At 40.2% G+C, this 27,074-nt stretch overlaps 1 protein-coding gene across 2 annotated transcripts in view; it reads left to right on the top strand.

Moving 5' to 3' along the window:
* ADA (adenosine deaminase) overlaps positions 1 to 27,074 on the top strand; it is a 66,636-nt gene extending 39,562 nt beyond the window's left edge. Inside the window, exons 6-11 of one of the 2 annotated variants that reach the window (XM_061631419.1) lie at positions 2,589 to 2,713; positions 9,478 to 9,549; positions 13,009 to 13,110; positions 17,071 to 17,138; positions 17,668 to 17,797; positions 22,723 to 27,071. In XM_061631419.1, the coding sequence (XP_061487403.1) occupies positions 2,589 to 2,713; positions 9,478 to 9,549; positions 13,009 to 13,110; positions 17,071 to 17,138; positions 17,668 to 17,797; positions 22,723 to 22,827 (602 nt within the window). In that variant the 3' untranslated portion in view covers positions 22,828 to 27,071. Of the gene's footprint in view, positions 1 to 2,588; positions 2,714 to 9,477; positions 9,550 to 13,008; positions 13,111 to 17,070; positions 17,139 to 17,667; positions 17,798 to 22,722 lie in introns of both variants that reach the window. The other variant, XM_061631420.1, reaches the window with a different exon arrangement.

Below are 27,074 nucleotides of genomic sequence, written 5' to 3'. Positions count from 1 at the left end.
CATGATAAGGGCAAGGCCCGTCCTAAGCTTACGTGCCAAGCCAGAAGTCCAGAAGTGAGGTCAGTAGAGGTCCGGGTTCAATTGCCAACGGATCAGTCCAAGATAAGATTGAGGGAAACTAGAAACACACAAAGCCACACCTGACATTGTAGTCAGCAACAAGCTGAAACCAAGCTTTGACTTTTAAGGAGCAGGTTTGTCAGCAGGTGTGAGCCCTCAGCGTTTTGGCCTTAAGTGGGCAGGCCTGCCCCTCTTCTGCCTGACCTTCTACTGTCTACGTTCTGCAGGTGAGGGGGGAGTATCCTGGTCACTGTCTGCATCTGGCTGAAGGGCTTCAGCTGTGTCTGGGGTGCTCTGCAGCTGAGGAGGAGAAGGAGCTGGGTTCTCAGGAGTTTCCTCCATTTCTCCTTCTGGGTCTGCTGCTTCTGGGTCTGCTGCTGTTACTCCTGAGTCATCCTTGTCTGATGAGTCCTCTGACGGGGCCATGACAGGGCTTATGAACACATCCTTTGGAAGTATAGCTGACTATTTGTTTTTTCCATCTGGACTGATTCTGGCTTGCCTGTAGCAGAAATGGTCGTAAGCTAGGTATTCTGCCATAAAAAGGGCTACATCTGTAGCTCTAGTCAATTTAGTGATGCTTTGTATTATTAAATATCTATCTTGCCCCTCCACTCAAAGAAGCCCAGGGTGGCAAACAACAAACAATACACATTTTTTTTAAATCAAAGGCATCTGAAAACATTCAAATATCCGCACAGCTGATAATTTTAAGGTTATCAGGAACAGTATTTTTCAGCCCTCAAATGCCTGGATGAACATGATTTTTTTAAAATTCTTCCTGAATGTTAATGAGGGATACAGATCTCACCAAGGAGGACATTCCATAAATATGGAACTGCTTTGAAGAAGGCCAGCATCCAGCAGCGGTGACAGCAATAGGACCTCCTCTGCTGCAATTCATATTTGGGAGTGTTGAGACTTGGCTCACCAGAAATCTAGCACTGGAGAAATATGAACGTTGTTCACACACCCCTCCTCTTCCTTAGCAACACCTTATACTGATCCCTCCTCATTCTCCAATCCCTCTTCTATTCCCTCTCACCTTTCTCCCTCTCCTCTTTTTCCTCCCCTTTTATCTTTCTCTGTTCTTCCTATCCTCCCTCCCCTTTCCCCTCCTTCCCTCTTTCCCACCCACCCCTCCATTTATTATTGTTGTTATACTTATTTATTTTCTAATTGTGTTGAAGTGGCCTTTTTGTGAATGTTGGACATTATGTCCCCTTACTTTCAGCGGTGTAGTTGTCCAGGGTCGCGGGGGTCATTGACCCATTCCTTTTTTGGGAGCAGGGTCTTCACCAGGTCCCTATGTGCAAGCCAATTAGCAGCATGAAAGGAGAGCTTGCTAGCCACAGAGAAGAATCCTTGCCCTTTCGTGCTGATTGGAGCCAGCCAGAGTGAAAGGAGGTGAGCCAGACACTTAAGACGACTCTTCTCAGTAGCTAACACAAGCCTCCCCTTTCATGCTGATTGGATCCTAGGGATGTCTGTTCTAATGGAGTGTGGACTTGCGAGATGCCACAGCAAGAGAGATGAGGAAAAGTAGGAAAGGGTGTGACTGTGAGGGGGGGTGGCGTAACTATCATGAAGGGACCCTGCACGTCTGAATTTGTCACTATGCTACTGCTTATTTTATAATAAACAATTCATTTTGGTTTTTTAAAGAAATTTAGCACCGGTAAAAAGTAGGTGCTGGCTATGAAGCAAAGGGTCAGAGGACTGTAGCTCAGTGGTAGAGCGTCTCTGCCTTGCATGCAGAATGTCAGCCCTGAAACAAAAAAAGAGGGTGAGGGAGATACAGATTCCTTGCATGCCTTTTCCTGCTTTCGGACTGTTGGATGTTGTATCTGGCGCAAGCAGATGCCCAGGATGCAGAACAGTATAGTGACAGGCTAGATGCCAGTTGAAGCAATGAGCCAGACAAGTAATAAGTTTTAAGAGTCACTTTACTGACAATAGAATATATCTCAAGCTCTCTCTCTGTACAAACTCCTCGACCCCCACACCGACTGGCCAGATCTGCTAAGTCTTATAGATAAGGCCAGCTGGTTGCCTTGGCTACTTGTCCTTGAGATCTGCACGGACTCTGTGCTTCTTGGCCTTGTAACTCTGCTGTGGAAAAATACATTCAGGCACTCTTTCTTTGCCAACAGGGACTGAGACATTCTTTTACACCATACAGCTAATAAGAGTACATTGCAGTATGTAGCTTGTGTAGGGACCTCAATTTTTTCATTTTAAAGAGAACTACAGCTTATATGTCACTTCTGGAAATTTCAATATCCACAGGCTGAAGTATCCAGTTCCCAGAAACAGAGTTATTTATTTTAAAAGCTGGATTTTTTAATGGCCATTAGACAATTTTTGGCATTTGCCTGAACTTCTCAAAAAGCCTTGTCAAAGGGCAAAACCCTAGAAAACAAAGTCATGTTTTTGTATGACAAATATTTTCCTATAAATATCAAACTTCATATGGCCTTGGCAGCTGCTCCTCTATCCTTACAAACATCTGGTGCTTTTCTTTTCAGGCTGGTCACCAGAAGTGGTGGAGCTATGTAAGAAGTATCGGAATGATTCAGTGGTTGCTATTGACTTAGCTGGTGATGAGTCAATAAATGCTGAGACCCACCCAGATCATCGAAAAGCTTTTGAGGTTTGTTCAGATAATATGAAAAAATGAGCCAAAACATTGGAGGGGGAGGGGGAGATAAGCAGTTCAAAACCCTGAGTGCCCTATATAATTTGAGAACAACAACATTCTCTCCAGTTACTGTGTTTTATTAGCCTGCACTATCAAATTTGCTGCATCTTTCGATTAAACCTAATCCCAACTGCTAGCAAACCTTCAGTCACAGACTGAGACTTATTAGAGATGAGAATCTCTGGTTAAACCTTGCAAATAGAAGATTGGTATAATTGCTTCTCTCTGTAGATTCACTCAGGTATAATTCATTTATGCTTTATTACTGGAATCTTTATCAACAGTGTGAAGAATAGTTATACATTAGGCAAGCTCCTCTTTGGATGCACACCTTAACATCCTCTTCGGATGCACACCTTAACATGGTGAGGGGGTTTGAGTGCGTTGAAGAAGCTGAGAGCAAAGCCGTCAGGAGTCTAGACCAAGAGGCTAGACTCCTAGCAGGGGCACCCAAGGCAGAATGGTCAAAGCTGAAAAGCAGACTAAGATGCATCCAAACCCAGAGGAAGGCAATGGTAAACCACCTCTGGATATCTCTTACCACGAAAACCCTATGAACAGAGTATCCAAAATGCAACACGAGATAGTGCTGGAAGATGAGACCCCCAGGTCACAAGGCACTCACCGAGCTACTGGGGAAGAACAAAGGACAAGTACGAGTAGCGCTGTGACTAGTGATGCAGCTGGGTCAAAGCAGAAAGGAAGCCCAGAGGGTGATGTACACAGATGCGAAAGGAGGGACATTTTCAATCAGGCAACTACAAAATATTTTATGCAGGAAATGAGAAATTAAGAAGAAACAGGGTTGCTTTAATAGTGAGAAGTGATGTAGCAAGAGCAATTAGGAGCTACAACGCAAGATCTGAGCGAGTTATATCAATGAGATTAAATGGGAAACCTATTAACATAACCATCATCCAAGTCTATGCTCCGACGGCAAATGCAGAAGAAGAGGAATTGGAGAGATTTTACGCAGAAGTACAGGAAGAAATTGATCACACACCAAAACAAGATGTGCTGATAATCATGGGGGACTGGAATGCAAAAGTAGGGAACAGAGAAGAATTAGGAATTGTGGGGAAATGGGGCCTAGGAGACAGAAATGAAGCAGGAGAAAGACTTATTGAATTCTGTGAAGCCAATAATTTGTTTCTTGCGAACACATTTTTTGAACAACCGAAAAGACAACTGTACATGTGGATATCACCGGCCAATATAGGAATCAAATTGATTATATAATTGGTAGCAGAAGATGAAGTTCCATACTTCCTGCAAAAACAAGACCAGGATCAGACTGCCGTACAGATCATGAACTGGTTGTATCAAAAATCAGAGTAAAGCTAAAGAAGACCAACAAAGCAATCATAATACCAAAATACAATTTAAATAACATCCCAGAAGCATATGAAGATCAAATAAGGAACAGGTTTGAGGCTTTAAACTTAGTTGACAGAGAACCAGAAGAACAATGGAATGAAGTCAGAGACGTTATCAGAGAAGAATGCAAAAAGACAATACCTCTAGCTAAAAAGAGAGAAAGACCCCAATGGACGACTGAATGGTTAAAGAGAGAAGGAAAGCAAAAGCAAAAGGCGATAGAAACACAGTCAGGACCTTAAATGCAACAATACAGCGACTAGTACATAGGGACAAAGAGAACTATTACAGTAGTTACTGTATAGAAATAGAAGAGGACAACAAAAAGGGTAGAACAAGAGCCCTGTTCCAAAAGATTAGAGAAATGAAAGGGAAATTTAAACCAAGAGTAGGGATGTTGAATAATCCACAGGGGAACACACTGACTGACCGAGATGAAATAAAAGGAAGATGGAAGCAATAGACTGAAGAACTGTATAAAAGAGATGACAGGATGGCAGATTCATTCACGGAGCAACCATATGATGAAGAACCAGAGATTTTAGAATGTGAGGTGAAAGCTGCTCTTAAAATTCATGGAAGAAACAAATCACCAGGAATAGATGGCATACCAATAGAGTTGCTACAAGCTGATGAGACTGAATCAGTCCAAATTTTGAGTAAAATCTGTCAAGAAATATGGAAAACTAAACAATGGCCCACAGACCGGAAGCGTTCCATATACATCCCAATTCCAAAGAAAAGGGATCCCAGGGAATGCAGTAATTATCGAACTATTGCCTTAATATCCCATGCAAGTAAACATAAGAACATAAGAAGAGCCTGCTGGATCAGGCCAGTGGCCCATCTAGTCCAGCATCCTGTTCTCACAGTGGCCAACCAGGTGCCTGGGGGAAAGTAAAGTAATGCTCAAGATTCTACAACAAAGGCTCTTGCCATATATGGAGCGAGAAATGCCAGACGTCCAAGCTGGATTTAGAAAGGGAAGAGGAACCAGAGATCATATCGCAAACATATGTTGGATAATGGAACGGAGCAAGGAATTTCAGAAGAAAATCACCCTGTGCTTTATAGATTACAGCAAAGCCTTTGACTGTGTAGATCATGAAAAACTATGGAATGCTTTAAAAGAAATGGGGGTGCCACAGCATCTGATTGTCCTGATGCGCAACCTGTACTCTGGACAAGAGGCTACTGTAAGGCAGAATATGGAGAAACTGATTGGTTCCCAATCGGAACGGATGTGAGACAGGGGTGTATTTTATCACCCTGTTTATTTAATCTGTATGCAGAACATATCATATGGAAAGCAGGAGTGGACCAAGATGAAGGAGGTGTGAAAAGTGGAGGGAGAAATATCAATAATTTAAGATATGCAGATGATACCATACTAGTAGCAGAAACCAATAATGATTTGAAACAAATGCTGATGAAAGTTAAAGAGGAAAGCACAAAAGCAGGACTGCAGCTGAACGTCAAAAAGACTGAAGTAATGACAACAGAAGATTTATGCAACTTTAAAGTTCAATGAGTACATTGAACTTGTCAAGGATTATCAATACCTCGGCACAATCATTAACCAAAATGGAGACAATAGTCAAGAAATCAGAAGAAGGCTAGGCCTGGGGAGGGCAGCTATGAGAGAACTAGAAAAGGTCCTCAAATGTAAAGATGTATCACTGAACACTAGAGTCAGGATCATTCAGACCATGGTATTTCCGATCTCCATGTATGGATGTGAAAGTTGGACAATGAAAAAAGCTGATAAGAGAAAAATCAACTCGTTTGAAATGTGGTGTTGGAGAAGAGCTTTGCGTATACCATGGACTGCAAAAAAGACAAATAATTGGGTGTTAGAACAAATTAAACCAGAACTATCCTTAGAAGCTAAAATGATGAAACTGAGGTTATCATACTTTGGACACATAATGAGAAGGCATGATTCATTAGAAAAGATAATAATGCTTGGAAAAACAGAAGGAAGTAGAAAAAGAGGAAGGCCAAACACGAGATGGATTGATTCCATAGAGGAAGCCACAGACCTGAACTTACAAGATCTGAACAGGGTGGTTCATGACAGATGCTCTTGGAGGTCACTGATACATAGGGTTGCCATAAGTCGTAGTCAACTTGGAGGCACATAACAACAACAGGCAAGCTTGGGTTATTGAGCTGGAAAACATAGAGTTTTGCACTCAAAGCCACTCCCCACCCCCAGGTTGTAGCGACTGAGTCTTGTGTGTCACCAACTGATGCTAGACTCTTCTGGGAAAGTCTCCTCTGTGCTAAAAACACTTAATGACAAAGAAGTTCATGGATTTCTTTTTTTGCTTTGGTCTCTATGGCATTTAATCCACCATGATCACAAATTTCCTTTAAAGTTCAAATGTTCAACAACATATTTATTTATATATTTGTTAAATTTATATTCCGCCCTTCCTCCCAGAAGGAGCCCAGGGCAGCAGACAAACAATATAACACTAACAATATCTTAAAAACAAAACATCTTTTAAAACCACCTTTAAAACATCTTTTAAAACAATTCTAACACAGATGCTGACTGGGTAAGGTCTCTACTTAAAAGGCTTGTTGAAAGAGGAAGGTCTTCAGTAGGCACCAAAAAGACAACAGAGATGGCACCTGTTTAATATTTAAGGGGAGGGAATTCGAAAGGGTAGATCCCACAGCACTAAAGGTCCACTTCCTATGTTGTGCGGAATGAACCTCCTGTTGAGATGTATCTGCAGGAGGCCCTCCCCTCAGAGCGCAGTGATTGACTGGGTGTATAAATGGGTATGACAATCTTTCAGGTATCCTAGTCTCAAACTATTATTTCTCTACAGTGTGCAGTTTCCTACTGATTTTCTTTCCCAGGCATAATTATTGATAACATATTACTTAACTAGTAGTTTCTTTGCTATTTTAATATGCAAACATACCACATAAGCCAGAGCTGTAATTGCAAGAATAGGATGGGGAAGTATCTAGCATCTTCACCTTGGACATCAACATTCAAGTTGCTTTAACATTTTATCAGTTAAGTCTTTATCAAAGCTAGTGGCTTACCTGGGTCCAGGTCATATCTGGTTCCCAATTCTGCCTACTTAAGTTCATTGTTTTGTTCATTGCAGAGGGGTGGCATGGCAGTAGGATGTTCCAAGCAATGCGTTGTTTCACATATTGTTTGCTTGAAGTGAAGAATAGTAGCATATTGCTTGAATCCTAGGCCCAAACTATACACAATGTATGAATAACTGGGTGATATTTTAAAAAGTAAATAATGGATATTGGGGAATTATCAGGAACATGGTATGGAAAGAGGAGGATTTAACCTTTTGCCTCCACTGCACTCCCTGTCTGAGTTGAGCCTCTCTGTGGCTGCTATTTTCATTGGGAGGGAAGTTTTTAATAGTCATAGGGGTGCTAATCTGGATTGGGAGTGTGGCAGGGCCAAAGGGTTAAAGCCTGCCAGGCCATTTTGGGGAAGCTACTCCTGCCCACCATATACCTGACATCATACATGATGTCAGGTGCCAGATAGGTAAGGGCGAGGCTTCAAAGGAACTATTGGGAGCTTCAGTGTTATCCCCCATGCTTTTTAACATCTACATAAAACTGCTAAGTGGAGTCATTTGGAGTTTTAGAGTTCATTGTCAGCAATATGCTGATGACACACAGCTCTACTTCTCCTTTGCATCTGCAGGTATGGCAGTGGAAGTGGTAGACTGATGCCTTGCCTCGGTAATGGACTGGATGAGAGCCAATAAACTGAAGCTTAATCCAGGCATGACAGAGGGACTGTTAGTGGGTGGCTCACTAGACAGGATGGGTGGGCCATGGCCTACTCTGGATAGAATTACTCCCCCTCTGAAGGAGCAGGTATGTAGCTTGGAGTACCTGCCTCCTTTAATGTGGCAGGTCTTATAAGACCTGTCTTTATTTGTACTGATCTATTTTAGGTTGTGTTGTGTTTGTTGTTTTAATGAGTTTGTTATTTGTTTTAATCTTATTGTTGTAAGTTGCTTTCCAAAGAAAGCAACTTCATAATAATAAAAAATAAGAAGAAGAAGCAGTAGTAGCTTCCAGTTGCTCCTTTGTGGGAACAAGGGCACTCCCAACCAGCTGATGAGTGGTAGAAGCATGCCTTCCTCAAGAAGCATGAAGCATTTCTCCCTCCCAGCACAGCTCTTGGAAGCCACCCCAACGCTCCCTCTTTCAACCTCTGAAGTAGGAGGTTCAAAGAATCAACATGGGGCAGCTTGCAAAGCATATGGCTGGCAACATCCCTTAAGCTGTGGTTTCCAAGCTTGGGAACCTTGCACAAGGTATTTAGACAGATGGGCTGCCCCACTCACTTGTCAGAGTTGACCCACAAGCCAAAAAGTATAACCCCTGGGTAAAAGTTTCTTATATACCATGTAGAGCCCCTCTCTAGTACCTGCTGTTTACTTTTCAAAAAAATATGCAATTACTAATTGCATGAATAATGTCACATCTAGTTTGGCCCTTAGAAGAGATAATCTGTAGAACAGATTTGGATGTGGGAAGGAAGATATCAAAAGAGCTGTGGAATAATTGTAGGAGGTAAATATTACAAAGTTATGGGTGGTATTCTATTAATTCATCCCATCAGCACAAGGATTATGGCTAGCACAATGGGACTCTCCCCTCAGCATGTGGCTAATGCCCCTCCCAAATCTCCTCTGGTGGGTTGGGGGAGCCCCTAGAACAGATTTAGGGGGCACACAGGGAGAAGAGGGAGAACGTCCCATTGTACAAGTGGTAATCCTTGTTCTGACAGGACCCTGACTTAGCTCTGTGTTGGATACAACCCTATATGCTTACCCAAATTTTCCTGGATTCTAATTTTTAATTTTTTGTTTTGTACACTGCTCAGTTTTATTTGTGATATGTAGTTTTGTTTTTATTTCATTCTTATATAGGTCTCAGGAACGTTTATTGAATGTTCTTGTATTTTTGTTTTTATGTAAACTGCTTAGATATTTTTATTATACTCCACTTGCCACAGTGTTGTAGATGTTGCATAAATTTTATGATTTACGATGATCGTGGAGCCCAGTCAAAAATAGCAAGAAATGGCCATCTTTAGCTTCTCATATATTTTAATAAAATAACTGGTTTCCCTCTTTGGGAAAAATACCGATCCTAGGCAGATCTTTCTATTGTGTATATGCCCATTTTTAGAAGGAACAGTTCTTCTTAGTCTACAGCAAAGGAAAGATAAGGCAAATACTATCTTTTTAAAAATGTGTTCATCTCTCTGACATTCTCCAGTCACAGCTTTTATTATTTCTGTCTTTGTGTTATCTTTTGTTCAGGAGGCTGAAAGATGTGGCATTCATCGGACTGTTCATGCTGGCGAGGTTGGGCAATCCCAGATAGTCAAGGATGTAAGACATTGTACTATAGAACAACAAAATTGAACATCGTATCTTCAGAAAAGTTGTCAATTGACATTGAATGTACAGCAAATTGTAGAATGTACCATCTAAACTGTATCTATCAGAACCCCAAGAAAGCTCACAGAAAAGATTGTGTAAGGTCCCATAGGTTGTAAATAAGAACTGTAAGAGAGACCAGCTGTGCCTGATAATTCTGCATAATGAAATAGTAATACACTTCATTACATACATATATCCAAAGGCTTTTACAAACCTTGGTAATGAAAGGTGCTCTAGATCAGGTGTGGGTAACCTTGGCCCTCCAGCTGTTGCTGAACTACAACTGCCATCATCCCAGGTAGTGGGTCATGCTAACTGAGGCTGATGGGACTGGTAGTTCATGTGAAGAACCAATGCAATATGACCTCACCCTTTGATAAAAAGGGGTCACGATCTATGCAGCCCCACCTTATTCATCTTTTCACTGATGACACAGCATTAATGCTATCAAATCCTATAGAAACAATTCCTGTTTTACTTCATGAAATCCACTTTATGGTGCTGTTGCAGGGCTTAAAATTAATTTCAAAAAATCATAATTACTTTGTTTCAACATGAATCCAGATCGGATTAAAAAAATACATGAACTCTCAAAAATAAAAATTTGTTCTAAATCTTTTCAATCCTTAGATGTAATAATCCCAAACAGTTTAACCAAATTGTTGCATTTAAAATTTCCCATTCTTGTTAAAGATATTATAGGCAAATTGAAAGGCTGCTTGCATTTTTCTGTATCTTGGCTGGGTAGAGTGGCCGCAATAAAGATAGCTATTCTACCCAAATTAAATTTCTTATTTCAGTCCGTCCCCATATTAATTCCTAAAGACAGACTCTCATGTTGGCAATTAATTGACATCAAGGCAAGAAATCACCTTAATGGGCAAAAAACAATCAATGTAAGCATACAAAGAGGGAAATTTAGATATCCCAAACCTTAACTTTATTAGGACACCTCACACCTTAAAAGTATTCTCTCTTTCATACCGGGGGACTCAACAAGGTTTGGCTGAACTTGGAAAGAACTGGGGTTTCTTTACAAGAACTCAGAGGCTGCCCATTTACCATACATGGAGGAAAAAACTGGAAAATTTATCTAATCCTTTCCTTAAAAATAATTTGACAGTTTGGAAATATTGGAGCCCACTGAAAAAGAGTCCCCCTATCTTCCCTTTAACTCATCCATCTGCTATTTTATGAGCGTAATAAATTTCAACAATTTAAAGAATGGAAACTTGCAGATTTGTATCATATCAGAGATTTTTATATTGGACCTCATTCCAAAACACTCATTCAGTTAAAACTTAGCTGAAAAACACTAAGGTCTGCTGGTTTCATTTGCATCAAATTTCTCACTTTGTGATGCCAATTATTAAGCGATAAGCAGCGAGACTTCTGACACCTTTTGAAAATTTTATTTCCCAGTTCTCAGCATATGGCAGAGGAATCTTGTCTACAGTTTATGGAATTCTCTTAGATGAAATTACAGGAACTTCCTTAAGTTACAAACAGATCTGGGAACGTGATTTACAACTTGAAATTAAAGATTCCTCATAGAATAATATGTGGAATAAAATACCATACAAATCAGGAAGAACACCCTGAAAGTAACATTCTGCTGGTACATCACTCCCCACACCCTACATAGAATCAATAATACACTTTCACCCTTATTTGGAAGGGGATGTGGGGAGAGAGGTATGTTTTTTCATATGTGGTGGATTTGCCCATTGCTTACTGCATTGTGGCAGGATGTTTTTGGAGAAATCAGTACAATCATTAAACAATCACTTTTGCCCGATCCAATGATCGCCCTATTACTTGCTTTTAATGGGAATTCTACACCAGTTGTTCATAAAGAGCTAATGAGTTTTCTGCCCATTGCTGCCAGATTAATAGTCTCAATCTGGAAAACACTGGACTCCCACATGCTCCAAAGGTGATATCAAGAAGTGTGGAAAGCAGCGTTCATGGAAAAACACACAATTGAGGGCATTAAGAAAAGGAGTGGAGGCTGATAAATTTTTATGAAACATAGTATTGCTTTATTGTACATGCAAGTCAGGGGGCTGATGGCTGTACTGCTCTGGCCTCCCATGGCAACTATGGCGGTCTACTTTGGGTTGAGCTCTGTAAATCACAATAAGAACATGATTAATTTTACCCTAATCATTACATCATGTTCATGTAACGACTTACCTGTGCTCTTGTTTCTCTCTTACATCATTGTAGTATACGTTAACTGTTTATGTTTCTGAACCTAAAACTTAATACAAACATTTTAAAAAAAAAGAAAACCAAAGGTTCCCCACCTCTACTGTAGTTGAAGCTTGTAGTAACTATTGGGTGGGACTTCTTCTATTTGCACATCCTTTTGTCCTAAATGGAATTCAATCACTTCCTTACTCAAACTATCTCCTATTCCCTAATCAAGTTGTTTCCCTTAACTCTTATAAGAACATAGAAACAGCCTGCTGGATCAGGCTAGTGGCCCATCTAGTCCAACACTGTGTTCTCACTGTGGCCAACCAGATTTCTATGGGAAGCACACAAGCTAAGTGCAATAGCACTCTCCCCTTCTATGGTTTCCAGCAACTGGTATTCAGAAGCATATTGCTTTCAACAGGGAAGGAGGAACATAGCCATCTGGGTTAATAGCCATTGATAGCCTTATCCTCCATCAATTTGTTTAATCTTATTTTAAATCAATCCAAATTTATTATTTATTTATTTATCTATTAAATGTGTATTCCACCTTACCTCCCAGTAGGAGCCCAGGGCAGCAAACAAAAGCACTAAAACACTCTTAAAAGACTTTAAAGTATATTAAAAGAAAACATCTTTAAAAACGTACTAAAAACATCTTTTTAAAAACTTTAAAAACATCTTAAAAAGCAATTCCAATACAGATGCAGACTGGTATAAGATATCTACTAAAAAGAATTGTTGAAATAGGAAGGTTGGTGGCCATCAGTGCCTCTTGTGGATGTGAATTTCATAGTTCAACTATGCACTATGTAAAGAAACTTTCTTTTGTCTGTCCTGAATTTTCCAACATTCAGCTTCATTGGATGGCCACAAGTAGACAGGGAGAAAAACATATATCTATCCACTTTCCCCACATCCTGCATAATTTTGTACATCTCTATCATGTCACCTCTTACTTGCCTTTTCTGTAAACTAAAAAGCACCCAAATATTGTAACCTTTCCTCATAGTGGAGTTCTGCCATTCCCTTTATATAATTAGAAACATATACATTAAATAATAGGAGTAATAGTTCAAACCTGTTTATAGAGCTGCTCTAACTCTGATATCCTGGGGCTATAGTTACTGTGTTAACTATGTAATCGAAAAAATCCAATCAGCAAAAAGCTGATTCTTTATATTTCCCCTCTCTATATCATTATAGGCAGTCTGCATCCTAAAGGCAGAACGAATTGGCCATGGCTACCATGTTTTGGACGATGAACGTCTGTATAAACAGCTCTTGGAAGAAAATATGCATTTTGAGGTAATGGAATTTCTTGCAAGCCTAAATCTCTGTAGCTATAAACAGTTGATAGAAATATAGGAAGCTGTCTTACGGACTTTGGTCCATCTAGCTCAGTATTGTCCACTTTGACTGGTGGTTGCTGTGTAGTGTTTCAAACAGGAGTCTTGTCCTTTCCTACCTGGAGATGCTGGAGATTGAGCCCAAGACCTTTTGCATGCAAAGCAAGCGCTCTGGCACTGAGCTATGGCTGCTTCCTCAAACTTCCCTCAAGAGTTGTGTTGCAGCACAACACTCTGGACAGGCAGGTGATCATGGGTCTTTCTTAGAGTGGAGAAGTTCTAGCTGGCTAATATAAAGGGAGATACACACTGCAAGTCTGATCTTTCATAGTCTTGATACTCATAATAGATATATTGTCCTGCATAGTCAAGGATCTGCCTCCACAACTTTTGAAGACTGAAACATTTCTGTCTTCAACTTTTGCAGGGGTGTCGCTGAGAGAAGTCAATCCCTGACTTCTCTGACTTACAATGTTGTTGTATGCTCAGAAGCAATGCATTTCCACAAGGACAGTAAAACAGGCAATTGTGGGGTTAAGCCAGCGATGTGTTCGTGCCAAGGCCAAACTGCAGATGTTGCTGAGCAAGGGCACAGAATGAGATAAAAGCGCTCGGCAAACCGAAAGCAAGTGTGGGGGTTGTTTTTGGAGCTAGTGATTCTTGTAGCTGTATGTCTTTTGGAATAAAGACTCTTAAACCTATTAACGCGTCTGAATCTCTACCGGACCTGAAATCCTTTAACCGGGATACTCTTAGCAATCTCTTGTGTCTGCTGGGTTCGCTGCATCACACAGAACAACAGGGGTTATGGGCCCAGCCTACGCAGCGTAACGCAGAGGTTGCAGATTCGAGAAGACGTGTAAAGACTGTGGCCGAGAGTTGGAGAGGTGAACAGAAGCGTGCTGATGAGTATGGCTGTGGCAATGTCAGCAGGGTTACCTCTGGAGCGGCTTACAGAGAAGAATTACAGTAGCTGGAAACTACGGATGAAAGCATTCTTGACTAAAGAGGACCTCTGGGATGTCATTGATACAGCCCCACCGGCAGCTCCGCTGAATGAATGGCTCCGCAAAGATGATAAGGCAAGAGTGTTTATTATTCTGTCATTGTCAGACTCTCAATTGCTATATGTGCAGAATGAGCCCACTGCTAAAAGGATGTGGACAGTGTTAAATGGGATCCATGTGAGACAGACAGCGGGATCTAAGATATTTCTGGCTAGGAAGTTATATCAGATGAGACTGGAAGAAGGCTGTTCCATGTCTGAGCATCTGACGGAATTCAGACGGCTGTTCGCGGAATTAGAGGAGAGAGACATGGCACATTCTAGGCTTCAAAGGGTATTTATAATCTTGTCATCTCTTGATAAATCCTGGGATTCCCTTGTGACGTCGATCGAAGCGATGCCTGAAGCCGGTCTTAATGAGGAATATATTACGTCTAAACTTCTTCAGGAATGGCAGAGAAGAGAAGAATCAGCAAAGACGGAGCAAGAAAGAAGCAAGAAGCAGAACTTCAAAGACACAGTGAATGGGCAGAAAGCATGTTATTCCTGTGGAGCTACAACGCACTTACAGCGAGACTGTGCAGCCAAGCGTGGCAGACGAGGCTGGCAGCAATCTAGCGTTAAACTGGTGAGTGAAAGAGCTCATAAATCAGAACCGTGTGAGTGGATTTGTGATTCGGGAGCGTCTCATTGTTTAATAAAAGATCCAGAACTGTTTCATACATCAAGATCCGTGTCAGAGACTGTTATATTGGCGGATGGATCAAGAAGAGACGTATTGGCTAGGGGTACATTGAAAGTAGGTTTGCTGAAAATAATAATTACAGATGTATTGTTTGTTCCGCAATTGGATTGTAATATATTATCTGTAAAGAAACTGAATGAAATGGGTTATTCTGTATTATTTGACAAAGGGAAATGTAAAGTGATTAAGAACAATGAGGTCTATATGGAGGGGTGCCTTAAAGACACTCAATATGTGATTCAAATCAAACATCCAGGGTGTGCAGCACTAAAAGTAAACAGGCAAACACATGAGAGTTGCGTGCACAACATGGCACAGGAATCTAGGGCATGCTAATTATGAAACCATTATGAAGACTCCAGCACATAGTGAAGATTTGAAAATACAGGAGTGTGGGCAATTTGTGGATTGCGAAGCATGTCACAAAGCGAAAGACACTGTTGCACCAAAGAACACAGAGGCTGAGTGTAGCACTGACGCACCATACCAATTAATACATGTAGACTTGTCAGGACCATTTCAAAGTTCAAAAGGAGGTGCGAAATACTTTATGGTGATTGTTGACGACTTTACGAGGTATTGCAATGTTTATTTGCTTAAGAGCAAAGACGAGGCAGAGAAGAAACTGCGTTTGTTCATTGAGAAAGTGAAAGTGCAACATGGTGTCACCATTAGGAGAATACGCTCAGATCAGGGGGGTGAGTTCACTGGAAAAGCATTAAAAGAATACCTAGAGAGTAAAGGAATAGAGCAAAACTTTACTGCCCCATTTTCCGCGTTTCAGAACGGGGTTGCTGAGAGGAAAAACAGGTCCCTTCAGGAGGCCACGAGAGCAATGCTGGGGGATTCTGAACTGACAAACGCATTCTGGAGAGAATGCATCACATATGCGGCATACATACAGAACAGATTGATACATAGAGCCCTTGGTGTATCTCCATATGAGAAACTAACAGGGAAGAAACCAAGGGTGGCTCACATTAAACAATTTGGGGCAAAGTGCTGGGTGCACATAGATAAAGGGAAACGACATGGAAAGTTAGCCCCAAGAGCTCAGAAAGGAAATGTTCTTGGAATTGAGAATGTATTTTACAGAGTGTGGGTGCCTGAGGAAAGGCAGGTTGTGCTGAGCAAAAGCATAGAGGTTCCAGAACAAGAGTGGGAACAAAACACATTGGTTTTCTTAAACGGTTCACCGATTGCACACACACCACCGGAGATTAAAAAGGAAGAAGATGATTTAAGACTGCCAAGTACTAGTTCAGTAGATAGAGGCACAGAAGGAAATGAGATTCAGATTCCATTGCAAGAGGCTCTGAATAAACTCATTTGGGGCCAACAGACAGATAAGAAAAGAAAGGCAGAGGACCTGAGTTGAATGTCCGTTAATCTGTTTATGTACCCTAAATTCATGTGAATAAAGAAACTGAGTGTGTGTAAACTGATGAAATTGAAATGAACTGTAATGAAATGAAATTAAATGTGAATTGTCTACTGTCTTGTGGGGTGGGGGGTGTTGTATGCTCAGAAGCAATGCATTTCCACAAGGACAGTAAAACAGGCAATTGTGGGGTTAAGCCAGCGATGTGTTCGTGCCAAGGCCAAACTGCAGATGTTGCTGAGCAAGGGCACGGAATGAGATAAAAGCGCTCGGCAAACCGAAAGCAAGTGTGGGGGTTGTTTTTGGAGCTAGTGATTCTTGTAGCTGTATGTCTTTTGGAATAAAGACTCTTAAACCTATTAACGCGTCTGAATCTCTACCGGACCTGAAATCCTTTAACCGGGATACTCTTAGCAATCTCTTGCGTCAACTGGGTTCGCTGCATCACACAGAACAACAAATGTGTACGCCACATAATATATCTGCTGATTAGTCAGCTAGAACTTCTCCATTCTAACAAAGCCTCATCCCACCCTGCTGTCTGCTACTGCTTACATTTTATACTTAGTGTGCTTGTTAAGACACTGCTCTTTCGTGGTGAGCAAGAGATATGGAATATTTGGGCCTGAAGAATAAGAATGGAATTATTTTCATAAGTTATGAACTGCTGCATAGAAACAGATGTAGTATTCTCAATATTCATTTGGAGTAGACTTCAATATTAAGAATACAGAAGCATTTTAAAGAAGATGTATACCGATTCTGCTTTTTTGTGATAAACACACAGGTGTGCCCTTGGTCTAGTCACCTCACTGGTGCATGTAAACTCCCCTTCAGTGATCATCCAGTAGTAAGGTAAGGGTTTGGAGGGTTTTTTACTTCAAAGTAATAATCCACATTCCATTAAATCATACTTGCATTATTTCTCATAAACCAGTTAATCATCTTAAATCCTAATATCGAGGTGGGCCGTCAGGTTTAAGCCCGAAATTGCTATGGCTCATCATCTGCCTTGCCTTTACTTTCTATCCAGAGCACTTAATTACAGCTTAATCTAATTGTCTTTTCTGTCATCTTTTCTATAGCAAAGAAAATAGGATAAGAAAATATGCATGGTTAAGAACAACACAGTCTTGGGATGTGTTATATTTAGATTATAAACTAAATATGATAAAACATTTATTGTGATTTTTTCCCCAGTATGGCACCTTACACATTAGTGTAAAATGGAAAATAAATAGAAAGCATCTGTGGTATTCAGATTGTAGCTTTAAAGGAAATTGTTTGTGCAGGCTAGAAAACTGGCTTCACTATATTTTTTTCCATGGGGAAAATGCAAACTCTTCTCTTAAAACCTGTCACTCTTTCAATTCTGATGCTTCAGGTTTATGAAAGATGGTGCAAATTATTCCTTGAACACAGATGATCCACTCATTTTCAACTCCACAATTCACACTGACTACAAAATAGCTCAAGATTCCATGTGCTTCACAGAGAAAGAATTCGAGAGACTGGTAAATTGGTTTGGGTTTTTTTTACATTGGTTGTGCTTTTTTCTTGCAATAACTTACAACAGCTTGTTCCTAAACCTATTTATTTTGAAATAAGCTGTGCTTAGGTCTGCAGTTACAAATCTTCTCAAAGTTACCTCTCCAAAACCAGAGATGCAGTTAGGGGAGATTACCATGGTGGGAGCATACAACCACCGTTGCAGCCTGTCCATTCCTGTGAATTGTACCCCATACCTGCAGCCAGTCACAACTCTGGGTAGGGATATGGTGAGATTCTTATTGCCACATACACGGGTACGGTAGATAGCCACCTCCCTCCATCCATTGCAGAAAGTTGCATTTACCATCTGTACTGGCATATTTTCACAAGCTTTGTCATTGGAAACTCTGCGAGAAGCTTGTGCACTTCAACCTATGCCCTGTTTCTGATAGGTTTACCCCCTTGTCTTATTTGAAGTAACCAGGAAATGGAATGCGTAACTCATTAAGGAATTGATTATGAGAATAATAATAAACTCATTCGAGTGCTGATATCTTTTGCAACGAACAGGACAGTGTCCTTCATTCTTGCTATTGTCTCACCCCTCCTCCTCCATACTGTTTTTTTCTCACTGAATTTCCATTTATCCATCCATCCAACTTTTCCTTAAGCTGAATTTCCACCCATCCAGCTCTTTCTTCATGTTATCTCTTTGCTTTGTTATTATATGCCTTCAGGTCGATTACGACTTATGGCAACCCTACGAATCGGCAGCCTCCAATGGCATCTGTTTTAAACCACCCTGTTCAGATCCTGTAAGTTCAGGTCTGTGGCTTCCTTTATGGAATCAATCCATCTCTTGTTTGGTCTTCCTCTTTTTCTACTCCCTGCTGTTTTCCCCAGCATTATGGTCTTTTCTAGTGAATCATGTCTTCTCATGATGTGTCCAAAGTATGATAACCTCAGTTTCATCATTTTAGCTTCTAGTGATAGTTCTCATTTAATTTATTCTAACACCCAATTATTTGTCTTTTTCACAGTCCGTGATATGCACAAGGTTCTCCTCCAACACCACATTTCAAATGAGTTTATATTTCTCTTACCCGCTTTTTTCGAGATCAGGAATACCATGGTCTGAATGATCCTGACTTTAGTGTTCAGTGATACATCTTTGCATTGGAGGACCTTTTCTAGTTCTCTCATAGCTGCCCTCCCCAGTCCTAGTCTTCTGATTTCTTGACTATTGTTTCCATTTTGGTTAATGACTGTGCCAAGGTATTGATCGTTGACAAGTTCAATGTCCTTGTTGTCAACTTTAAAGTTACGTAAATCTTCTGTTGTCATTACTTTAGTCTTCTTGATGTTCAGCTGTAGTCCTGCTTTTGTGCTTTCCTCTTTAACTTTCATCAGCATTCGTTTCAAATCATTACTGGTTTCTGCTAGTAGTATGGTATTGTCTGCATATCTTAAATTATTGATATTTCTCCCTCCAATTTTCACACCTCCTTCTTGGTCTAATCCTGCTTTCCATATGATATGTTCTGCGTATAGATTAAATGAATAGGGTGATAAAATACACCCGTCTCACACCCTTTCCGATTGGGAACCAATCGGTTTCTCCATATTCTGGCCTTACAGTAGCCTCTTCTGCAGAGTATAGGTTGGGCATCAGGACAATCAGATGCTGTGGCACCCCCATTTCTTTTAAAGCATTCTATAGTTTTTCATGATCTACACAGTCAAAGGCTTTGTTGTAATCTATAAAGCACAGGGTGATTTCCTTCCGAAATTCCTTGGTCTGTTCCATTATCCAACATATGTTTACGATATGAACTCTGGTATCTGTTCCCTTTCTAAATCCAGCTTGGACATCTGGCATTTCTCGCTCCATATATGGTAAGAGCCTTTGTTGTAGAATCTTGGGATATTAAGGCAATTGTTCAATAATTACTGCATTCCCTGGGATCCCCTTTCTTTGGAATTGGGATGTGCATAACAAAGCTTCCAGTCTGTGGGCCATTGTTTTGTTTTCCATATTTGTTGACAAATTTTTGTCAAAATTTGGACAGATTCAGTTTCAGTAGCTTGTAGCAACTCTATTGCTATGCTATCTGTTCCTGGTGATTTGTTTCTTCCAAGTATTTTAAGAGCAGCTTTCACCTCACATTCTAAAATTTCTGGTTCTTCATCGTACAGTTCCTCCGTGAATGAATTTGTCATCCTGTCATCTCTTTTGTAGAGTTCTTCAGTGTATTGTTTCCATCTTCCTTTTATTTCATCTCGGTCAGTCCGTGTGTTCCCCTGTGGATTATTCAACATCCCTACTCTTGGTTTAAATTTCCCTTTCATTTCTCTAATCTTTTGGAACAGGGCTCTTGTTCTACCCTTTTTGTTGTCCTATTTCTATACAGTAACTATTGTAATAGTTCTCATTGTCCCTACGTACTTGTCGCTGTATTGTTGCATTTAGGGTTCCAACTGTGTTTCTGTCTCCTTTTGCTTTTGCTTTCCTTCTCTCTTTAACCATTTTAAGACTTTCGTCAGTCATCCGTTGAGATCTTTCTTTTTAACGAGAGGTATTGTCTTTTTGCATTCTCCCCTGATAATGTCTCTGACTTCACTCCATAGTTCTTCTGGTTCTCTGTCAACTAATTTAAAGACTGTTCCTTATTTGATCTTTATATTCTTCTGAGACGTTATTTAAATTGTATTTTGGCATTATGATTGCTTTGTTGTTGTTCTTTAGCTTTAGCCTCATATTCGATATTACCAGTTCATTATCTGTAGTGTAGTCTGCTCCTGGTCTTGTTTTCGCATAAAGTATGGAACTTCTCCATCTTCTGCTACCAATTATATAATCAATTTGATTCCTATATTGACCATTTAGTGATGTCCACGTATACAGTTATCTTATTGGTTGCTCAAAAAATGTTTTTGCAAATAATTTCTTACTGGTTTCACAGAATTCAATGTCTTTCTCCTGCTTCATTTCTATCTCCTAAGCCCCATTTCCCCACAATTCCTAATTCTTCTCTGTTCCCTACTTTTGCATTCCAGTCCCCCATGATTATCAGCACATCTTGTTTTGGTGTGTGATCGATTTCTTCCTGTACTTCTGTGTAAAATCTCTCCAATTCCTCTTCTTCTGCATTTGTCGTCGGAGCATAGACTTGGATGATGGTTATGTTAATAGGTTTCCCGTTAAATCCTGTTGATATCACTTGCTCAGACCTTGCATTGTAGCTCCTAATTGCTTTTGCTACATCACTTCTCACTATTATAGCAACCCTGTTTCTTCTTAATTTCTCATTTCCTGCATAAAATATTTTGTAGTTGTCTGATTGAAAATGTCCCATTCCCATCCATTTTAATTCACTAACACCAAGTATTGTAATGTTGATATGTTCCATTTCTTGCTTAACAATTTCTACCTTTCCCTGGTTCATGCTTCTCATGTTCCATGTTCCTATTGTGTGTGTTGTACAACTCCAGACTCCCTTTTCGCATCTGTGCACATCAGCCTCTGGGCTTCCATTCTGCTTTGACCCAGCTGTGTCATTAGTCACAGTGCTACTCATACTTCTCCTTTGTTTCTTCCCCAGTAACTCAGTGAGTGCCTTGTGACCTGGGGGTCTCATCTTCCAGCACTATCTCGTGTTACATTTATGGATACTCTGTTCATATGGTTTTTGTAGTAAGAGGTATTCAGAGGTGGTTTACCATTTCTTTCCTCTGAGTTTGGAAATGTCTTAGTCAGGTGTCTCAGCTTTGACCATCCCGCCTTGGGTGCCCCTGCTAGGAGTCTAGCCTCTTGATCTAGACTCCTGATGGCATTGGTCTCGGCTTCTTCAACACTCTCAAACCCCCTCACCACGTTAAGGTGTGTATCCTAGAGGGGGGTCTCTTTGCTTATTCATTTTTTTAAAAAATGGTGCATAGCCACCCATTCATCACAGGAACCTTGTTGATTTGGTATATGGGAGCATGGGTATAACAGTGAATGTTAAACACTGTGCCCATAAAAAAGAAAAACTCTGTAGGAAAGAATAATCTGTATATACAGAAAATATATAAGGGATTGGCTTAAATGAAAACAAAGGCACAAGACATACTAATGGAGACAAGCTCTCCGTTTAACGTCAAGTCAGAAAAAACGATCTTTTAACCTCACTCTCTGAAGAAATATTGAATCGTCATAGCAAGCACATGTCAGGAGGAAATGGAGTAAATGATAAGTCATCTTTTAGCCAACAAGTCAGCAAATGAGTTGCGTATAAAGCACTATCCACATATATGACACTTTACAAAAAATGAGGGAATAGGTCCCTGCTTCCTGAAATCAGCAGTTAAACCGCTTCGGGAAATCAAAACACAGAACCATCTGGTTGCATGCACTGATGCCGTCTCAGAACGCTACATTGGTGTGGAAGAGGGGAAGGGCCAGGGCCATAGCTCAGTGGTAGAGCATCTGCCTTGCATGCAGAAGGTCCCAAGTTTAATCCCCAGGAACTCCAGGCAAGGCATGGAGAGACTTCTTCCTGAAATCCTGGAGAACCACTGCACGTTATCGTCGACAATTCTGAGCTAGATGCACCGATCGCTCCAACTTCTGTGCATCATCATGGTGTGCTGCTGCTGGTGTGTCCCAGCCTTGTTTTTGTGTCATGTCGATTGATTGCCAGATCTCCAGCATATGTCTGTGTGTATATTTTAAAGTGCACCCCTATACATACCCATTATGAGTAACTGCACTTATTCCAAGCTAAGCATTATAGGGAAAAGGCTATCATTTTGCCACTTAACAAAAAGCTGAAAATATAGGCTTGGAAGCAACACTGTCAGCTACTCATTACTTTAACTTTAACTTGCCTAGTGCATATTAAGACACTAGCAGAATCTGATATTTGCTGAAAAATACTCACTTCTGTGTTTGTTCCAATTTTTGCAGAACATAAATGCAGCCAAGTCTAGCTTCTTGACAAAGAAAGAAAAGAAGGAGCTTCTCCACAAACTATATGAAGCCTATGGGATGGTACAAAGCACAGAGTTCTAATCCATTCTATGCTGCCAATCGTGACCTCTTCTCCTGACAACTTTGTGGCAGTCGGAGGCCTCCGTTTTGCTTCTTGGAAGACAACACACAAATTTAGTATTACTATCTTGTTTACTATTACTATCCACTGAGTGGGGCATGCACTAAATATAAAGAACAGTATTCCTGTGATGTCTGTGTTATATCTACCTATAACACCCAAATCTCATAGATAGGGTGCGTGCTTTGAGTTTACATATTCATATTCTAGGCTGGAGACTGATATCTTTTCGGAGACCTGAATGTTTGGAAGAGAGATTGCTTCTTGTCATAATTGCATTTGTTTCACTTTACCAACAGGTTTTGCTGGCTGTGAATTATTTTAAAAAACTATTTGACCAGAAGTGACAGTGGGTCCAAAAAAAAAGTGTATATACAATGGGAAGCAAAGTTTCTCAAAACATTTCCCTCTCTCTTAAAAGATACAGTTTATTTCCAGCCTTCCAGAGATTTGTCTGTAATTCTGTGTTCTGTGTGCCCACTTGAAAAGAGTTAGAGAATCACATACCACCACTGACATTTTTCAGATGTTTGTCATATGATGAGAAATCTCTGATAAAAATGAAGATATCACTTTATCCCTAGTTGTCTGATTGTTTGACACAACTGTAGGCTGGTTTCATTTTGTACTTGATTGTCCTCGGCCTTAACACCAATTCAATACTTTTTTTCAGCTTCATCAAATTCTTTGGAGCTAATATCTAAATAGTGGCTCTAATCCAAAGATAGTTGTGTGCACCTAAGAGATATGATTCCTAACCATATTTCAAGAAGGCTAGGAGAGTGCATCACTATCCACACAGTACATTGTGAATGACTCTTCTCTAGGTGTATATCGGCATCTGATCTGTGCATATAGTTCCCAATACAGCAAGGGATCCCTACATGAAAGAGAGCCTGTTTTTGAATGCCAATCTCACCTGCTGAATTGGGGCAAATACTGTAGTCTAGATTTAGCATCTACCTTCCCAAAATTCAAACTTGCCTTAGATGTCTTAAGCTGTGTGTGCAAAGAACAAAAAAACCCACACAGGTTTTTTTAATTAGTTGATCTCACAAAAGAAGTGAACCTTTCTATTCCGTGCACTTGCTGAGTCAACTGCCTTGTCCCCTACCTGCACTATAGGAACTGCCCTACTTAACTGGCAGTTTTGACTAAGCAATGTTTTATACAACATACTATTTTTTTCTTGTCTGTGACCACCAGCAAGGTAACTTTACTTAATGATGCTAGATTATCTGGTAAGTGGTCCACTGCCTGGTACACAAACCAGCTGGGCTAAATTTCTAGAATTAAACTGGGTGTTCAGTTGTTTTTCATCACTTGGACTAATTTGGCTTAAATGCAGATACTTTGGTTTAACTAAGTTATGGGTCAAGCTATAAGTTAGTAGCTTAAGCAACGTAGCAGTTGAATAATTCTGGGTTTTTTTGCAGGAATAGTAAATATAGTATCAAAATCAAAGTGAGACTACAAAGTAAGACAGCACAATGCCAGGAAGCCTTATTCTCATGTACATTTGTTGGATTTTATTTTTAGTTATTGTAATATTTTGTTTTGCACTTTTAAAAACACTCCTTAGTTGGAGAATCTTTACAAGTATCCATGAAGTTCCCATGCATCTGAGCAGATACTTAGGTCTTTGTGTTTCATGTTAAGGAACTTGGAAGACTTGTACGTGCAAGGATCAAACTAGTGTACTAAACTTCCATTTTACAACTTTACTCTTTTAAATAGATGCTTCGATCCTAACGTCCGTGAATGGAATAGAGTTCATAGAACAAGTATTTCCTGGCTCTCCCTTCTCTCTGCAGCCCCTTGTGCGCCCCTCCCCCACATATCTGCTCCTGGGGACAGGGGGAGCCTTGGAAGTAGTGTGAGATAAGGTGGGGACTGCAGATGGAGGAAAGAGTTGGCAGAAATTACCCCTCTTATGTGAACAACTTAGGATCTAAGCCGTGGCATTTAAAGCCAAGGCTTTTAAAATTTTATAAGCTTTCTGGAAAAGTGATCAAAATTTGTGAACTACTAGAGAAGCCTCAAGATGCTACAAGAAGAACAACATTGAATGGTTTGTGCTGTCACTTGATATCTATTAAAAGTCAAATTTTTAGTTATGTGAGTTCTGTGCTTATTCTTCATAAAGAATAGTTGTTGAGGGCCCAAATAGATATTTCAAGAAATTCACATCTGCTTCAATCAGATGTTTAGCTCCCTCCTCCCTAATGTCTAATTGAACTTAACTGGTCTCATAACACACCATGTTTCTGCACCCCTACAAGTGACAGCCAGCAGTGTAAAGTGAAGATTGGGAAACACAGACTGTTGTGATTTATAACACAGGTAAGTTCTTCTAGATATTACGGATGGGAGGGTGATGGTTAAACACTCAATTACCATTTTCAGTAACAGGTGTTCACTCGGTATAAAACTGGTTTGATTCAGAGAAAAAAGTCTTCCTCCACAAAAATGTGGATCATTTTTTTCCTATCAGCAAGAGTTGCATTTGTTCCTTATCCTGTTTCAACCACATTTCTAGACTTAAGTACTTATAAACATGGTTAGCCCACAATCTGAATATATATTAAACTCTTCACAAGAATAATACAGCTTGGTCAAAAAGTTCATTCAAGAAAAAATGAAGGTGTGAATCTATAAGTACTGCCAGATATTGAAACTCTTAATTTGTAGTAAACCCATACTATTCAACAAGAAAGTGTGAAAATGTTGGGCAAATTCCTGGCCTTTTTGATATATCTCATGTGTGGCTCTGTGTCCATAATTAATTAGTTCTTGCTGTCTAGATGTAGTCTAAACCAGCTTTCCCCAACCTCTGGCCCTCCAGATGATGCTGAACTCCAGCTCCAATAATCTCTGCCTGTTAGCCATGCTAGCTAGGGCTGATGGGTGCTGAAGTCCAACAACATCTGGAGGGTGCTAGATTGGGAAAGGCTGGTCTAGATGGTAACTCTCTGCCTATACGGAACCAGCTGATGCTCTAACACTGAAGGCTTGTTGTAGACCTTTACCCTGAAAATGAGGCTGAGGCCCTTCATAAAATAAAACAAATATTTGTGCTTTTCTCTACTGAAAATATTCTATATCAAGGAGTTGGACTTGCTTTAAACACTGCTTCTCTGTGAACAAAATGTTTTCCACAGAGCCCTTCATCTCTTAGAGCTTGTCACCAGCTAGCTCTGGACATTGCTGGGTCTGCTGGTCCTTTTTCTAAAGTGTGGCGGTGAAGCCTTAGTTTTGCAGGGAATATGAATGACACATTTTTGGTTTCATCACAATGTAGTCAGGGCTCATTCCAGAATACCAGGTGTATCTGCAGGCTGGTTTCTTGCTTCGGGATGATCTTTCCCATAGCGCTATAGAAAATAAGTGGCACAGGTGAACTTTCTGAGACAGTGTTACCCGGTGCCTGTGCATCACAGTATTTCTAATGCTGTACTACTACATTTTGTATATAGTAATGCTATTAGCTTGGGTTTACAATGTGTTTTTTTTTAAATTCCATTAGCAAAGTTGAGGAAATCATACAATGTCATATTTCAGTGATTATAAAGGCTGGTAGTACAAAGCTTCAAACACCAAAAATCATTCTTTAATGAATGGCTGTATCATCATCACACTGTATCACATGAGGAAATGAGTCTGAGCCTTGCATAGCACTTGTATCAGAAAATAGTTCTGAATGTAAACAAAAATGTCTGTCTATATATACCCAGGAATATATATAGGAATGATTTTGTTATTTTTGTAATGTCAATGGAAAGTTATCCTGGTTATAAATTGTTCAAATGTTGTTCACATCCTAAAGTGCAAAGGATAATTTCTCTTTCGGTTTAATGAAATAAATTCCATTTTAACTATATGCATATGTCACTATTGTCTTGACCACATCACAAAAGATTCCAAGCCAAAATCTGTAACATGTAGTTCAATTTAAAACCTGGAAATGTTGTGGCTGGCAGGTACCTTGGTGGAGCAGGCGATGGAGGGTAGATTGCTGTGTTCCACCTGGGCTGCAGTGGTTATGTGACTTGTTAGGGCAGCTGTATGGACAAAATTAAACTAACTGTAATGATGGAGCTCTAGAATGGACACACACTTAGAATGCCTATGGGTTGTTACATGAGGAACAGGAACTTGTGCTTCTATTCCCTGTGCTTCTTAAGACCAAACTAGATATGACACAAAT

The sequence above is a fragment of the Rhineura floridana genome, chromosome 6 (genome assembly GCF_030035675.1).
Source record: "Rhineura floridana isolate rRhiFlo1 chromosome 6, rRhiFlo1.hap2, whole genome shotgun sequence".
Taxonomy (NCBI): Eukaryota; Metazoa; Chordata; class Lepidosauria; order Squamata; family Rhineuridae; genus Rhineura; species Rhineura floridana.
This window is presented reverse-complemented; position numbering and strand designations above follow the sequence as displayed.